Source organism: Oncorhynchus mykiss, chromosome 28, assembly GCF_057628025.1.
Source record: "Oncorhynchus mykiss isolate SJ-2025 chromosome 28, ASM5762802v1, whole genome shotgun sequence".
In the NCBI taxonomy this organism is placed as follows: Eukaryota; Metazoa; Chordata; class Actinopteri; order Salmoniformes; family Salmonidae; genus Oncorhynchus; species Oncorhynchus mykiss.
In genome coordinates, this window is record NC_143049.1 from 1,054,892 (window position 1) to 1,072,378 (window position 17,487).

The 17,487-nt window shown below is 41.6% G+C and overlaps 1 protein-coding gene and 1 long non-coding RNA gene across 3 annotated transcripts in view; one reads left to right on the plus strand and one right to left on the minus strand.

Annotated features, from left to right (window-relative positions):
- Positions 1-17,487, plus strand: part of LOC149970650 (uncharacterized) — an 809,841-nt gene that overhangs the window by 478,903 nt on the left and 313,451 nt on the right. The window lies entirely within an intron of this gene.
- Positions 1-17,487, minus strand: part of LOC110508302 (actin filament-associated protein 1-like 2) — a 50,388-nt gene that overhangs the window by 3,965 nt on the left and 28,936 nt on the right. Inside the window, exons 5-13 of one of the 2 annotated variants that reach the window (XR_005040271.2) lie at positions 15,024-15,120; positions 14,217-14,428; positions 13,778-13,954; positions 12,270-12,362; positions 12,040-12,130; positions 2,924-3,135; positions 2,289-2,404; positions 1,431-1,490; positions 863-953 (exon numbers count right to left, since the gene is read on the minus strand). Coding sequence is in view for 1 of the 2 variants with exons in the window: in XM_036966897.2 (XP_036822792.1) it covers positions 863-953; positions 1,431-1,551; positions 2,289-2,404; positions 2,924-3,135; positions 12,040-12,130; positions 12,270-12,362; positions 13,778-13,954; positions 14,217-14,428; positions 15,024-15,120 (1,210 nt within the window). In the remaining variant the exon portion in view is untranslated. Of the gene's footprint in view, positions 1-862; positions 954-1,430; positions 1,552-2,288; positions 2,405-2,923; positions 3,136-12,039; positions 12,131-12,269; positions 12,363-13,777; positions 13,955-14,216; positions 14,429-15,023; positions 15,121-17,487 lie in introns of both variants that reach the window. The other variant, XM_036966897.2, reaches the window with a different exon arrangement.

Sequence of the window (17,487 nt, forward strand, 5' to 3'; positions counted from 1 at the left end):
AGTGCTTTCCAAAATCAGAGCACATAGGCGCATTTCCCTTGTCAGGACTTCCGCCTCACCGGCTTTCTAGTCACCACCGATCCATGTTTCATTTTCATTTGGTTTTGTCTTCATTATACTCACCTGGTTTCCATTCCATAATCAGTGTTCCTTATTTAACCCTCTGGCTTCCCCTGTTGTTTTGTGTGTGATTGTTTTTGTCAAGTGGTTACTTGTACGTGATCTGGATTGTTTATGTTTATTGTTGAATTTGAGTAAATATCGTGGCTTTTACTCATACCGGTGTCCTGCGCCTGACTACGCATTATTCCATTCACCTAGAACATTGACATCCCTCCACAATTTTGAGAAGGAATCCTAGCTCACTGCTTAATGGTGAGTAAAGACCTGGAGGAACCGTGGCCTTACATGCCCTCATGGCCTGCACACTATTTTTTTTAGCTGTGTTCAGTAGCCTGGTCCCAGATGTGTTTGCGCTACCTTGTCACTCATTTTCATGTTTGGCATGATAGCACAAACCGGTCTGGGATCAGACTCTATATTCAGCCCTTAGCGCTTAAATAACCCAAAGCTTGGGGGCATTATATGAAGTAGTCCCAGACGTTTATATTTGATCTAATCTCCTCAAAAACAGTGGGGTAGAGACCAGCGTAAACAGGTTCCCACCACTATAAAGCACTATGCCTTTGTGTCTGTAGTGTTTTACATTGATGCAACAGAATGCAACTTCAACATAAACTATGGGATGATGATGGAAAATTCTGTGCAGAGAATTTGTTATAACATACAATTATGTAGACATTTTTCTAATTCAAGCTAAATGTAAAAGAATTGTTTTACTTCAAAGTCGAATCCGACTCACTGTGGTTGTTAAAGATTTCAGTGTTGCTGTAGTCAACTGAATCCTTGGATGACACCAACTCTCCCCTGGCAACATTTTGGGAATTCTGGAACTGATGAGAGCAAAACAAAGGAAATCTATTGAAATATCACACTGACTTCTTTGTACTGTTTTCTGTTTACAGTTTTTTGCTGTTAATTAAATAAATGTATGTACGCCTCTGACTATCACCTGACTGTGCCCTTATTCAAGCCTGAAGTCAAAGTCTCTGAAGTCAAAGTCTCTCGGAACCCTGGACACACAACGCTGTACAGTGTTTTAGGCAGTGATTCAAACCAACTCATATTAACTACTTTTAAAGGCAATTTTACAGACATTCCTGGAGATTGTATTCACCGTACACGACATGGATGTCAGCTCAAACATGAGTTGCCTTTAGAAGTCCATGTGCATTGGTTTGAATCCCTGTCTTTGTCTCACAGAACCCAAGAAAATAGTAGCAAAGGAGTGAAATCGGAATATCCCTCTATAATATCTCCCTATACAACTAATTTACAGCTCCTGTTTCTCCCCCCCAGAATGGACGTACCATGTGCTCCAGTATGGCTGTGTTGGAGTAGATGGGTTGCGATTTGCCACTTCCACAGAGCTGGTGAAAGGGGTCGTCAATGTACATGTTTGAGGTTGGGAACCTTAGTTCCTTTAAACCACTGATGGTAAGAAAAAAATGTTAATCAAGTATGCATTTATATACATAGTTCAGGGCCTGTGTTCACAACTTGTCTTAGAGTAGGCGTACTGATCTAGGATTTGTATATTAAATCTAGCAAATCTGATTTTAGATCAGCAATCCTACTCAGACACACTTTGTGGATATTGACCCTGTTCTGTAGATTATCATTGTAGATCATCACACTAGAGGTCGTCACGGGTCCGACTGAACAAGAAATACCAGAGACCTGATCCGGGTCCAAAATTTGAACTTTTCCCTCGGGTCTGTGTTGGATCCTGATTGTCATCTGGTCTATGCAACTACGGCTGATAGACCCGAGTGGACCTGAATGGACCCGACCACGGTCTGCATAGCATGCAGCATATTTATTTTACGGTACTAAGGGGAATTTATTGACTTATAGAAGGCCTAGCCAACATATAAAGACCTATTTGTTAACCAGAAGAGCAACTTGGTCGATAAACTTTTTTTTGTTCACTCGGGTCCAATCGGGTCTGGTCTAGACCCGGACCCATAAGGGTATGGGTCAGGTCTAGGTCTGGTTATTGTCGGGTCCATCCCTGTTCAGGTCGGATTATTCTCAGTCCATTCAGGTCTGGGTCACCCTTTAATAAAAAACATTGTATCCGTTTGGGTCCAGGCCAACTTTTTGGACCCGAGAAGATAAATCAAGACATAGTAAAGGATCTAGTGACCACTGTGAAAATGTATTACCTCAGTGTTCCAGCAGGCTTTGAGGTGATGTCATGGTGAGAGTCAGCCTGACCGTGACTTACACTCCCATCCTGCAGGAGCTGCACCCACTGTTCTTTCTCATCTGCACAGCTGGCCTGGAACAGAGACATGGATGAACAGAGCAAGGGAGGGTTGTGTGAGAGAGTGATAAAGAGAACGAGGAAGACAGAGAGGGAAGAAGGAGAGGTTCAACAACACTCCATGCACTGTTCCAGGAATAATTTGGTCCTATTTTATCCTGCACAGCTAATTTTTGGGGTTTTTGAATTATTTTATATAAGGAAATAGCTGGGTTGCGTTTGGTAGTGATCATGTACATAAGTTTCTCTTTAAAAAAAAATGTAAGAGTGTGAAATGACTGTCCAGAATGATCAAATTGAACCACAATGATAAGTGACTCAGTGATCCAATGAACTCTGGCCCCCTTTACAACACCAAAAGCCCTGGATGAATATCCAACCTTTTCAACATATTTTTTACCAGGGAGAAGGGTGAAGTTCCCCCTAGATGCTGATCTTGGGTCAGTTTTGCATTCCCCCCAATAATTAAGATTGGGGGAGGGGAAGCTGATCCTAGATATGTACCTAAGGGGAACTTCACCCCAGAGCTCTTACCTCCAGTACTGCCACCTGGTCTCCGTGTTGGACCACAGTGATGCGGTAGGCCTGAGGCATGTCGGGGTCTGGTCGAACCTGGCAGCCTCTCAATGGCACCATATACTGGGGGCTCTTTTCACAGCCCCTGTCTCGGTACATCTTCAGGACCCCGCCCTCAACCTGACACCACAGGCTCTGCCACTGGCAGTTCATCAGCACATTTAGAAACCCTGCAGCCCAAACAGGAAACAGGGTCAAAGGGCACGAGAGCCTTAGGGTAGATGAGATAGGAGTTAGTGCAAGACCAGGCTGTGGTTATGATTAGGGCTGTTCGGGTGACCGTAATACCACCATATCGGCGGTCACGAGTCATGAAGACAGTCAAATTCCACGTGACCGTTTAGTCACGGTAATTAGGCTTCTCCAAGCTCTGATGCTGCTGATGCTCATTGGTAGCCTAACAAACTTGCTAACTGCCAAGTGCTCCGCTCTCTATTGTCCCTCTAATCACTCCAACATCAATACAAACGTAATCAAAAATCAAATCAAACACTTCATGAGAGCACATGAGCTCATGTTGCACAACTTTGCTATAGGCTGTGCAATTGCGTGAGAAAACAGTGATGGCCTCTATTAAAAATGGTATAATCCCATCAACTTTCTGTAGGCTAGGCCTACTATATTTATTTCTCAACTTTCCTAATATTAAGCACATTGCTTCTCTTTAAAGCAGGCGTATAGCCTACCTGGCTGGCATGAAAATGAACCACAGGAAAAGTGTCCTTGATTCGCTATATAATTGCATAGATGAAATGTATTTTTTTCCGCTGCCCCTATTTCGAGACAGGTGCATAATCATGCTCCATTCTAAATCAAACCAAATGTCACACATATATTATTTAGTATATGTAAAGACAAGATTAAATCAGGAATAATCTGATGGGTGACAATGTTAGCCTATCACTTGTGAATTATATATTATCACTTGTGAATGATGCCCAGTTTAATGCAAACAGCGCATACTTTTGTGACTTTTTAAAATCATAGTCATACACCTCATGTAGCCTAGACCATAGGCCTATATGTTTTTATAAGAGTTGTATCACAACTAAAGCACATTCATCTGCTTTACAACAGGTGTAGAGCCTAACTCGCATATATATGCAGCTTGTGAGTTTCAAGCTTGGGGTAGAACATTTTCACCATAACAATACACCTCTTTAATAAAAGCATTACATGCATAATCGCATTTGTGGTCACTTTTGAGAATGGTGTTTTCCGGCTAATGGAACGTTCACGCTTATAGCCTACTGCTGTGTGTGCATTACTGCGCATTTAATGTGAAGAAATAGCCGAATAGTTTATAAATAATTTAAGCTAAACGTTCTTATCTGTTGCGTCAGGCTCATTGCTTGTCAGATTTTGAAATGATGCTTTACAGCGAAAGCAATCCAAGCGTTTGTGTAAGTTTATCGATCGCACCATAAACATTAAGTACACTTAGCATCAGGTAGCTCGGTCATGAAAATCTGAAAAGCAATCAAATTAATTCTTTACCTTTGATGATCTTCGGATGATTTCACTCACAAGACTCCCAGTTACACAACAAATGTTCCGTTTGTTCCATAAAGATGATTTTTATATCCAAAATACCTGTTTGTTTGTCGCTTTATGTTCAGAAATCCACAGGAAAGAGCGGTCACGACAACGCAGACGAAAATTCCAAATAGTTTCCATTATGTCCACAGAAACATGTCAAACGTTTTTTATAATCAATCCTCAGGTTTAACAATATATATATAATCGATAATATATCAACCGCAAATGTCTTTTACAGTAGGAGAGGGGAAAACAATGGCTGTCCAAATTCTGTTGCGCAATCAAAACTCATGTGACCACTTGACGCAATGTTATTTTTCAAAATAAAAGCCTGAAACTATGTCTGAAGACTGTTGACACCTTGAGGACGCGATGGGAAAAGGAATCTGGTTCATATCTCTTTAAATCGAGCAAAGGGAGGCTATGGAACATGGAGTTTTCAAAATAGAGGCCACTTCCTGTTTTGATTTTCCTCAGGGTTTTTCGCCAGCAATATCAGTTCTGTTATACTCATAGACAATATTTTGACAGTTTTGGAAACTTTAGTGTTTTCTATCCAATAATATATGCATATATTAGCAACTGAGACTGAGGAGCTGGCCGTTTACAATGGGCACCTTTTCATCCAAGCTACTCAATACTGCCCCTGCAGCCATATGAAGTTAATCTGCTAAATTGTAATTACTTCACTACTATGGCCTATTTATTGCCTACCTCCTCACGCCCTTTGCACACACTGTATATAGACTTTCTTTTTTTCTATAGTGTTATTGACTTTACGCTTGTTTATTCCATGTGTAACTATGTGTTGTTGTTTGTGTCGTACTGCTTTGCTTTATCTTGGCAAGGTCGCAGTTGTAAATGAGAACTTGTTCTCAACTAGCTTACCTGGTTAAATAAAGGTGAAATAAAATAAATAAAATAGAAACTGCCTGTTACTCAGGCCCAGAAGCCAGGATATGCATATAATTGGTAGCAGTGGATATAAAACACTTTGACGTTTCTAAAACTGTTAAAATAATGTCTGAGACTATAAAATAATTGATATGGCAGGCGGAAGAATATTATTTTGCTTTTGAGCTCCCAGGCTCTTATTATGTAAACCTATTATTTCTATGCATGTCCGTCACCCAGATTGCAATTCCTATGGCTCCCACTAGATGTCAACAGTCTTTATTCAAGGTTTCAGGCTTCTTTTTTGAAAAACAAACGTATTTGGTGCGTTTGTTAGGTTACCACCTGAAGCAAATCGGTCTTTCGGCTCGAGAAGGAGAGGACGCGGGCTTATGAATTTGCCTTTCATATTGAACATACTACTTTCTGTGTGAAATAGAGGGGGTGGGGGATTGATGTGGGGGTTTAAAACACCTCACCTCGATCGTTAATTCTAATGCAGCAGATGATTCCTTTCTGGTCTTTAGTATGGGTGAATGGAATGTCTTTTTGTTACAGAAGAGTGTGCCTCCCAAAACTTCAACATCAAACAATGAACGTGGGACAATATATTTCAACATCCGAATGTTGGGAATGATGAGAGATGGAATATATAAAATGATTGTCTATTTTGTGATGTCATTAAAAATTGTATAAAGAAATTAGAACAAAACATTGTAACTTGAGGAGCTTTTACACGGTGTATATCAGGTTTACATCCATTACGTGTTGTAGAAAATATCAATGATGAAGATAATGTTTTTGTGATGATAGGACTGTGATTTTAGTTCTCTAATGAGATCATAGTAATTAGAATACTTTGCCTCGTAACTAGCCACAACCCAGGGAGCACAGAGAGCGTGTCAGCATGACAAAAATGCCCCCTTTTAACCCGGGTGTAAAAAAGATTGAGTTAAGAATTAACATACCAGACTAAAAGGACCACAAGCTACGGCTTGGTCTATATTAGTCATGACCCTGGAAGAAGACAAAGGAACCTCTAACAATCAATGCTGCAGTTGAGTAGCTGTTCTAAGTACTTTATCTAAGCAAGTGAATTTAAGTAGTTTATTCTCTTCAATTCATCGTCGGCTACACTGCTCTCATCATCACTCTGGGGATCATCGACATGGCTGATTAGCTGTCCTCAGAAGACCTCTCTTCCAGAACCAGTGCAAGTAAACAGGCAACTAAGAAGAAGGACATTGTGACCTCTTGTGGAAAATCAGAGACTTACACCTGAGAACAAAGGGGAAGGTTATCCGAAGAAGAAGGCCCAATCGAACACTTCTCACAAAGTGGAACCCTTTCCACAAAGGTCTGGGCCCAACAGAGATACCAGATGAAGACCTTCAACACGTAAATACATGCATTACTTTTTACCCCAAAAAGTGGCAGTTTGGGGAAAGGTATTAGGGTTACTGTGAGCGTCGTTCCCAAATGTATCCAAGTGTTGCCTCTATTTCTCTCTCACTTTCTCTCTCTTTAACTTCTTGGTGATAGGGGGCAATATTTTCACATCCAGATGAAATGTATGCCCAAATTCAACTACCTGCTACTCATCCCCAGAAGATAAGATATGCATATTATTAGTAGATTTGGATAGAGAACACTCTGCATTTTCTAAAACTGTTTGAATCATGTCTGTGAGTATAACAGAACTTATTTAGCAGGTAAAACCCAGAGGACAAACCATTCAGATTTTTGTTTTGAGGTCACTCTCTTTTCAATGGTTTTTCATTGGGAATCCAGATTTCTAAGGGGCCTTCTTGCAGTTCCTACCGCTTCCACTGGATGTCAACAGTCTTTAGAAATTGGTTGAGGTTTTTCCTTTGAGAAATGAAGAAATAGCCCTGTTCAGAACGAGGATAACTTGTAATGTACTGTTTGTTAGAGGCGCGTGACCAGAAAGCATGCTACAGTTTGTTTTCCTCCTGTATTGAACACAGATCATCACGTCTTCAATTTGATCTATTATTTACAATAAAAAAATACCTAAAGTTGTATTACAAAAGTAGTTTGAAATGTTTTGGCAAAGTTTATAGGTAACTTTTGAGATATTTTGTAATCACGTTGCGCAAGTTGGAACCAGTGTTTTTCTGGATCAAACGCTCCAAATAAATGGACATTTTGGATATATGTCGACAGAATTAATCGAACAAAAGGACCATTTGTGATGTTTATGGGACATATTGGAGTGCCAACAGAAGAAGCTCGTCATAGGTAAGGCATGAATTCAATTTTTATTTCTACGTTTTGTGTCGTGCCTGCAGGGTTGAAATATGCTTTTCTCTCTTTGTTTACGGAGGTGCTATCCTCAGATAATAGCATCGTTTGCTTTCGGCAAAAAGCGTTTTTGAAATCTGACATGTTGGCTGGATTTACAACAAGTGTAGCTTTAATTTGGCATCTTACATATGTGACTTCATGAAAGTTTGATTTTATAGTAATTTATTTGAATTTGGCACTCTGCATTTTCACTGGCTTTTGGCCAGTTGGGATGCTAGTCCACATATCCCAGAGAGGTTAACATCTTGTGTAACAAGTGTAATATTATGCTGTCCGCTAGGGACCTGTTGTCGCCATATTAAGTTTTAAATCAATAACCTATATGTGTGTGTATCCTGTGTTATCATTTAGTTTGTTAGTAATCATATCAATTTGTGTGGTATGGAATGATTAGTAAGACTCGAGTTTATGCAGATTCATGAAGTCTGTGATGTTCAGAATGAGACTGATATGAGGAAATGATTAATTAGTGACTGTTATCAATACATATATTCTTAAGTTAAATCGGGTGACAGTATCTCGGTAAAAAAACTTGTCCCGTGGTGCCCCAAATTCCTAAAGAGTTAATTGTTACATGATTAATTAATTCAGTAACAATTAAACATAGTAGGTCATTATTCAATAAATAACATTCATTAATGAGAGTCACGCTACAACACTAATTACACAATCAGGGCTACAAAGAAGCTGTCTGAAAGCCGTCTGAAATGGGACCCTGGTCCCTATATACAGTGCCTTGCGAAAGTATTCGGCCCCCTTGAACTTTGCGACCTTTTGCCAGATTTCAGGCTTCAAACATAAAGATATAAAACTGTATTTTTTTGTGAAGAATCAGCAACAAGTGGGACACAATCGTGAAGTGGAACGACATTTATTGGATATTTCAAACTTTTTTAACAAATCAAAAACTGAAAAATTGGGCGTGCAAAATTGTTCAGCCCCCTTAAGTTAATACTTTGTAGCGCCACCTTTTGCTGCGATTACAGCTGTAAGTCGCTTGGGGTATGTCTCTATCAGTTTTGCACATCGAGAGACTGACATTTTTTCCCATTCCTCCTTGCAAAACAGCTCGAGCTCAGTGAGGTTGGATGGAGAGCATTTGTGAACAGCAGTTTTCAGTTCTTTCCACAGATTCTCGATTGGATTCAGGTCTGGACTTTGACTTGGCCATTCTAACACCTGGATATGTTTATTTTTGAACCATTCCATTGTAGATTTTGCTTTATGTTTTGGATCATTGTCTTGTTGGAAGACAAATCTCCGTCCCAGTCTAAGGTCTTTTGCAGACTCCATCAGGTTTTCTTCCAGAATGGTCCTGTATTTGGCTCCATCCATCTTCCCATCAATTTTAACCATCTTCCCTGTCCCTGCTGAAGAAAAGCAGGACCAAACCATGATGCTGCCACCACCATGTTTGACAGTGGGCATGGTGTGTTCAGAGTGATCAGCTGTGTTGCTTTTACGCCAAACATAACGTTTTGCATTGTTGCCAAAGAGTTCAATTTTGGTTTCATCTGACCAGAGCACCTTCTTCCACATGTTTGGTGTGTCTCCCAGGTGGCTTGTGGCAAACTTTAAACGACACTTTTTATGGATATCTTTAAGAAATGGCTTTCTTCTTGCCACTCTTCCATAAAGGCCAGATTTGTGCTATATACGACTGATTGTTGTCCTATGGACAGAGTCTCCCACAGCTGTAGATCTCTGCAGTTCATCCAGAGTGATCATGGGCCTCTTGGCTGCATCTCTGATCAGTCTTCTCCTTGTATGAGCTGAAAGTTTAGAGGGACGGCCAGGTCTTGGTAGATTTGCAGTGGTCTGATACTCCTTCCATTTCAATATTATCGCTTGCACAGTGCTCCTTGGGATGTTTAAAGCTTGGGAAATCTTTTTGTATCCAAATCCGGCTTTAAACTTCTTCACAACAGTATCTCGGACCTGCCTGGTGTGTTCCTTGTTCTTCATGATGCTCTCTGCGCTTTTAACGGACCTCTGAGACTATCACAGTGCAGGTGCATTTATACGGAGACTTGATTACACACAGGTGGATTGTATTTATCATCATTAGTCAATTAGGTCAACATTGGATCATTCAGATATCCTCACTGAACTTCTGGAGAGAGTTTGCTGCACTGAAAGTAAAGGGGCTGAATAATTTTGCACGCCCAATTTTTCAGTTTTTGATTTGTTAAAAAAGTTTGAAATATCCAATAAATGTCATTCCACTTCATGATTGTTTCCCACTTGTTGTTGATTCTTCACAAAAAAATACAGTTTTATATCTTTATGTTTGAAGCCTGAAATGTGGCAAAAGGTCGCAAAGTTCAAGGGGGCCGAATACTTTCGCAAGGCACTGTATACAGTCCCTGGTCCCTATATATACAGTGTAGCCCTATGGGGCCTGGTCAAAAGTATGCTACTTTGGACATTCATGTCTCTCTCCAGACTCTAATGGTGACAAATCAATTCCCCAGGAATCTCCTGTTCATAATGAGCCAGTATTACACCAACAACGTGCCTGTTTTTACTTAAAGGTAGACTTCTATTAACAATCAAACGAGGCAAACAATACCACACTGTCTTCACAGAGTCCTCAGTGATGCAATCAGTCCCTACGGACCAATTTAAGACGGAACTACAGTTGAAGTCGGAAGTTTACATACACCTTAGCCAAATACATTTAAACTCAGTTTTTCACAATTCCTGACATTTAATCAGAGTAAAAACTATCTGTCTAAGAGCAGTTAGGATCACCACTTTCTTTTAAGAACGTGAGATGTCAGAATAATAGGAGAGAAAATTATTTCAGCTTTTATTTTTTCATCCCATTCCCAGTGGGTCAGAAGTTTACATACACTCAATTAGTATTTGGTAGCACTGCCTTTAAATTGTTTAACTTGGATCAAACTTTTCGGGTAGCCTTCCACAAGTTTCCCACAATAAGTTGGGTGAATTTTGTCCCTTCCTCCTGACAGAGCTGGTGTAACTGAGTCAGGTTTGTAGGCCTCCTTGCTTGCACACGCTTTTTCAGTTTTTCTGCCCACAAAATGTATGTGGGATTGAGGTCAGGGCTTTGTGATGGCCAATCCAATACCTTGAATTTGTTGTCCTTAAGCCATTTTGCAACAACTTTGGAAGTATCCTTGGGGTCATTGTCCATTTGGAAGACCCATTTGCAACCAAGCTTTAATTTCCTGACTGATGTCTTGAGATGTTGCTTCAATATATCCACATAATTTCCCGTCCTCATGATGCCATCTATTTTGTGAAGTGCACCAGTCCCTCCTGCAGCAAAACACCCCCATAACATGATGGTGTTCGACGGCTGGTAAGCCTCCCCCTTTTTCCTCCAAACACAACGGCATTACTCCAAAAAGTATCATCTTGTGCATCTCGTCCCCATGTGCAGTTGCAAACCGTAGTCTGGCTTTTTTCTGCCGGTTTTGGAGCAGTGGCTTCTTCCTTGCTGAGCGGCCTTTCAGGTTATGTTGACATAGGACTCGTTTTACTGTGGATATAAATATGTTTGTTCCGCCAGCATCTTCACAAGTTCCTTTGCTATTGTTCTGGGATTGATTTGCACTTTTCACACCAAAGTACGTTCATCTCTAGGAGACAAAAGGCGTATCCATCCAGAACAGTATGATGGCTGCATGGTTCCATGGTGTTTATACTTGCGTACTATTGTTTGTACAGATGAACATGGTACCTTCAGGCATTTGGAAATTGCTCCCAAGGATGAACCAGACTGGTGGACATCTTACAATTTTTTCTGAGGTCTTGGCTAATTTCTTTTGATTTTCCCATGATGTCAAGCAAAGAGGGACTGAGTTTGAAGGTAGGCCTTGAAATACATTCATAGGTACACCTCCAATTGACTCAAATGATGTCAATTAGCCTATCAGAAGCTTCTAAAGCCATTACATAATGTTCTGGAATTGTCCAAGCTGTTTAAAGGCACAGTCAACTTAGTGTATGTAAACTTCTGACCCACTGGAATTGTGATACAGTGAATAATAAGTGAAATAATCTGTCTGTAAACAATTGTTGTAAAAATTAGTTGTGTCATGCACGAAGTAGATGTCCTAACCGACTTGCCAAAACTATAGTTTGTTAACAAGAAATGTGTGGAGTGGTTGAAAAACTAGTTTTAATGACTCCAACCTAAGTGAATGTAAACTGCCGACCAACTGTATATTTAGCCTCTGAAACAGAGGTTGCTCCAGTCCTGTTCCGACCTGATGCATTTGTTTAGGTTGACAAAACACGGGAATAGGCTGAGAGGGACAGAATTATTGCCTGCTCGTGCTTACCTTTATCCTTCATTTCCCCACTGCTGAGAGCAGAGGGCAGCTTGGACAGTTTCTCTTCATCAGAGTCGGAAGTGTGTATGACTGTGTTTGACTGTGAGGAAAACAACACATGAAAGTGCTGCATTTAGATAAAATCTGAGCTACCTAATTCATTCAAGTCGAGAGGAAGTTAATTGAATGTGAACTAAGGTCAGGAGTATTTTTAATTCTTGTTGTGGCAGATTACTTACCCTGCAAGAGTCTAGTCTGTCACACTTGAGTAACGATGAGGAACTCTGGGACTCTGGCTCATAGTAGGAGGTTCCACTCACCTCCTCAATGATCTAGGTGCCAGCCAAACATCAAGTACGAATTCATAACAGAACACACACAAAATCTTTAGGGGCAGAATTTTCTGGGGAGATTCTTCACTGATCTTGATTTTATGTCAAGGACCAGGCTTAATATGTGTCCAGGAATCTGCCTTAATGCTGACACTTATCCAGCCATGCCCTATATCTCCCAAGTTCCAAATACTGTCATAACTATCAAATTGTCCCAGTCTGAAAATAACCTGATAATACAGCAATTAATTTCAGATAGGCTAGACAGGCCTGTTCGGACAATCATGGGCTTACCCATCCAAAAAGCCATTTCCTTTGACTCCTCCCTTTGCTCTACATTGCTGGCTACTTCTTCTGTAGGTGTCACTCCGGCTTCTAGGTCACCAGGCTGCTTGTTATGGCACACACCTGTCACCATCGTTACTCGCACCTGCACCTGCACATCCTCAGACTCACCTGGACTCCATCACCTCCCTGATTACCTTCCCTATATCTGTCACTCCCTTCAGTTCTTTCCTCAGTTGTTATTGACACTGTTTTCATGTCAGTGCGTTGTTTGTGTTACGTGTTTCATTTATTTATCAAAACACTAACTCCCTAAACTTGCTTCCCGACTCTCAGCGCACTCGTTACAGAATAACACCACACCTAAGGGAATCATCAGGGAGTGTTTTTTTTGTTTTTTTGTGTCAGGTGGAATGACGTCGGTTCCGGGAGCGTTTACAGGTTTTCATGCCTCAGCCAGATTGCCAGGTTCCCCTGCCTCAGACGGTCTGTCAGGTTCCCATGTTCCAGCCAGCGACAGGTTCCCGCACATCAGCGGAGGTGCCCGGTCTGCTCCTGATCCCCGGGATCATCCCCGAGATCGTCCTGCGGACAGGAGTCAATACGTGCCGGGGATGGGGTACCGTCCGGTATGCTCTCTCTCCGGCGCTCTAGGTCGCCATGCTCCTGCGTCTCCGCCGGATTGACAGGTTTCCTGTCAGCTCCTGATCCCAGGGATCGTCTCTTTGGTCGGCATCCTGTGGCTGGGGCCGCGCGTCGGGGAGGGGGTACTGTCACGTGTGCTCCCTCTCCAGCCTCCAGGTCACCAGGCTGCTTGTTAAGGCGCACACCTGTCACCATGCGCGCACTTGCGCATCCTCAGACTCACCTGGACTCCATCACCTACCTGATTACCTTCCCTATATCTGTCACTCTCGTTGGCTCTTTCCTCAGGTGTTATTGACTCGGTTTTCATGTAGGTGCGTTGTTTGTGTTATGTGTTTCATTTATTTATTAAAACACTCACTCCCTGAACTTGCTTCCCAACTCTCAGCACACTCGTTACAGTAGGCCTATTACAAAAAATGTTTTATCTTTCTTCCTGTTTCTCACTCTGTGGGACTATGTTGTAATGATAAACACAACCAAACCTTCCTCCATTCCTCTGCCTGCTGGCAGCTCTGGAAACCAATCACCACCATGTCAAAGCCAGCCACCACCTTAAGCTCGTGCTGCATCTTCTTGTTATGCTTGTACTTGTACACCACTTGGCAGCCCTGCAGGTTCAACTCCAGCAGAGGGTAGAGGTCCTTGGCACATTTGTAGCACTGTTATTCAAAATAGGAAAATCACATCTGAGTTTGCTTGTTGCAGGTGCGTGGGAATAATTTGACCTTAAAAGAAAGGCAAAACCCACTAACTGCTCTTGCCAATATGACTTTGTCTATCATTTGTAGATCTAGAAGCTACATGAAACAGGCAAATAAGATTAACCATTTCTGGGCTATTTAGAGGTTAATGCTCGAAACATGTTCACCGACACCCAACAGGTGACTTCACCGTGTATTCTGTCCTTAGGGATGTGCTTACCAAGAGCAGATTGTTGCGAACGAGAAAGAGCTGTTTGGTCCATTGGCCCAGCCATTTCTTCCTCCACAGGTAGCCACAGATGCGTGACTCGGGAGTGGGCCGCAGACAGGGCTGGGAGGCACTCCTTTGGATGTAGGGGGCCCGGTCTTTCACAAACTCCTCATCTTCCTCCCCGTATGACTCGTAGTGACTGCTGTCTGAGTCACCTTTGTCTGGAGGACATGCACGCATGAACACACACACACACACACACACACACACACACACACACACACACACACACACACAGGGGATGCATTTCTGTATTATTTTTGATACTACTGTAAAAAGTGAGACATGCAGGGTTTTTAAAATACATAGTATAAAACTGTGGAAGTTCAAAGGTTTGAGGATGAAATATAGCACAATTATAAACTGGGTGGTTCGAGCACTGAATGACGATTGGCTGACAGCCGTGGTATATCAGGGGTATGACAAAACCTTTGTTTTTACTACTCTAATTACGTTGATAACCAGTTTATAATAGCAATAAGGCACATTGGGGGTTTGTGGTATGTGGCCAATATACCACGACTAAGGGCTGTATCCAGGCACTCCGCCCTTAGCCGTGGTATATTGGCCATATAAATATCACACGACTGGAATTTTCAAGTAAATTATTTGACTGTTGAAACAGCACAAAGTCACATGTATCCCATTGTGAAAGTAACTCAAGTTGCTGGCAATGGCTCTTGACAGAGAGAGAAAGACAGTGGGAGAAAGAGAGGGCAGGAGAGACTGATGTATTTAATGACTTGTTGAGCATACCTGTGGGGGGATTGACTGAAACAAAGGGCTCAGCCTCCTCGTAGCAGTCCTCATCTAAACCTTTTGGCGGATGAAGGGGTACAGCCGGCCCCTGGCTCTGAGGGGGAACACAGGAAGTGGTCATGAGAGGGGGTATTCAAGTTTCAAGTTTTATTATCAAATGCAAAAGTACAGTTAAATATCTTTCATGCAAGTTATTTCCCAACACTGCAGTAATCAATATAAGTAGTACTATAAAGGTAGGTAGAACAAAAACACCTGAGAAAAAGAAATAAGAAGAACCAGAGAAAGTAAGCAAGCTACTGTATATACACGGTCACTCCCAATGCCATATTTACATGTGTAGGATACACGCCTAGAAAAAAGGTGCTAAGTAGAACCATGGGGCAGCAGGGTAGCCTAGTGGTTAGAGTGTTGGACTAGTAACCGAAAGGTTGCAAGTTCAAATCCCAGAGCTGACAAGGTACAAATCTGTCGTTCTGCCCCTGAACAGGCCGTTAACCCACTGTTCCTAGGCCGTCATTGAAAATAAGAATTTGTTCTTACAGTTTTTTTCGATTGCTAAACGACAGTGGACACAACTGGAGTCACATGTGCAAAACTCTAACTACAGTCTGCACAGCAGCAGTTCATGTGGACCAAACTCTAGTTCGTTTTTCATTGCTTGAACACAGTTTTCAAAACTCTACCCACTTATCCCATGACTTTAACCACAACCTGCACAACACTGTGGATTTACAGCACTTTGTTCAAATGCTAACACACTGCTGTCAAAACTGTGAACCACACATTCAAAACGGAATAGATTTCAGCCTTGTGCCTTTCAGCCTTGTGCCTTTCACTGCTGATTGCAATTTCAGCTGAAAGGCTAAGCAGGTGTCTTGTTTTAGACTTGTTAGTGAACACACACACATATTACAGTATATATAGGTAGAGCTCAGAAAGACTCATTTTGGAAATGGAACAAGGAAGATGGGTTCGTGGAGGGAGAAGGGTGGCAGGGAGAGGGCGGATGCGTGGAGAAAGACAAAGAAGACAAAGAGCTGTTATTTCAGATGAAATAAGGGCTACACTTATAGACCATGTCGTGAACCATGGTCTCTCATTGAGAGAGGCAGGGTTGAGGGTGCAACCCAATCTGCAAAGATCCACAGTGGCATCTGTAATGCGAATTTTCCATCATGCAAACAGGTGAGAGTTACATCCTTACAGTAAATGAAAACATCACAGGAATCTATTTTGTATTGCAATTATAGAATATTTACACAGATGTATATTACAGTAAGTTTGACTGTAAAATATATTTTTACAACAGGACCCAAAGGCTGCCCCCAACAGGGGGAAGAGGAAAAATATTTTCAGATGCGCAGGAAAATGCTATTGTTGACATGGTTGTTGTCAACAATGCAATAAAACTGTGGGAGATTCAAGATAGAGTGCTGGCTGATAATGATATATTTGAAAATGTTAATTCTGTCAGCACAACAACTATTGCTCGAGTCCTAAAGAAACACCAAGTTACAATGAAACAGTTATACACTGTACCGTTTGAGAGAAACAGTGAACGGGTAAAAGAGCAAAGATACCAATATGTCCAGGTAAGACGTCTGAGGTTGCGTACACAGCTATACAAAATATTTACAGTAAAAAAAAACACTAGCATTTCTACAGTAAAACTGTGCACTTACTGTTTTTCAGAGAGTAATGGAGGTGGAAGCACTGGAAAGACCACATTCATTTGTATTTATCGATGAAGCTGGATTTAACCTTGCCAAAACACGGTGCAGAGGAAGGAATGTTATAGGTCAAAGGGCCACTGTGGAGGTTCCAGGCCAAAGGGGAAATATCACCATGTGTGCTGCAATGGCCAATGATGGTTTGCTTCTCAACACACCACTCATTGGCCCATACAACACAGAAAGGCTTATAGCTTTCCTAGAACAGCTCTATGCTCAGCTAGTGCCAGCAGAACAGGGGGAGCCAGTAAAAAAAACCCAAGTTTTTGTCATAGTTTGCGATAACGTTGCTTTTCACCACTCTGCAGCTGTCACAGATTGGTTTGCAGCACATCACAGATTTATGGTTTTGTACCTGCCTGCATATACACCCTTCCTCAACCCAATAGAGGAGTTTTTCTCTGCCTGGAGGTGGAAAGTGTTTGGTCACCACCCACATGACCAAATGTCTCTTTTGGAAGCCATGCGTGCCGGATGTGAGGACACGAGTCCAGAGGACTGCCAGGGATGGATAAGGCACTCCAGAAGGTTCTTCCCCAGGTGCATGGCAAGAGAAAACATTAGATTTTTTTTCTCATTACTGTAATTCCGTAAATTACTACAGACTATTGAAGCAAACTGCTAATTTTCATTTACCTTAAAGAATTGTTATGTTCTAAAAATTTTAATAAATCTTGTGAAAGAATGTCACTCTTTTCTTTTAAGAAAATATTACTTTGTATGAAGTC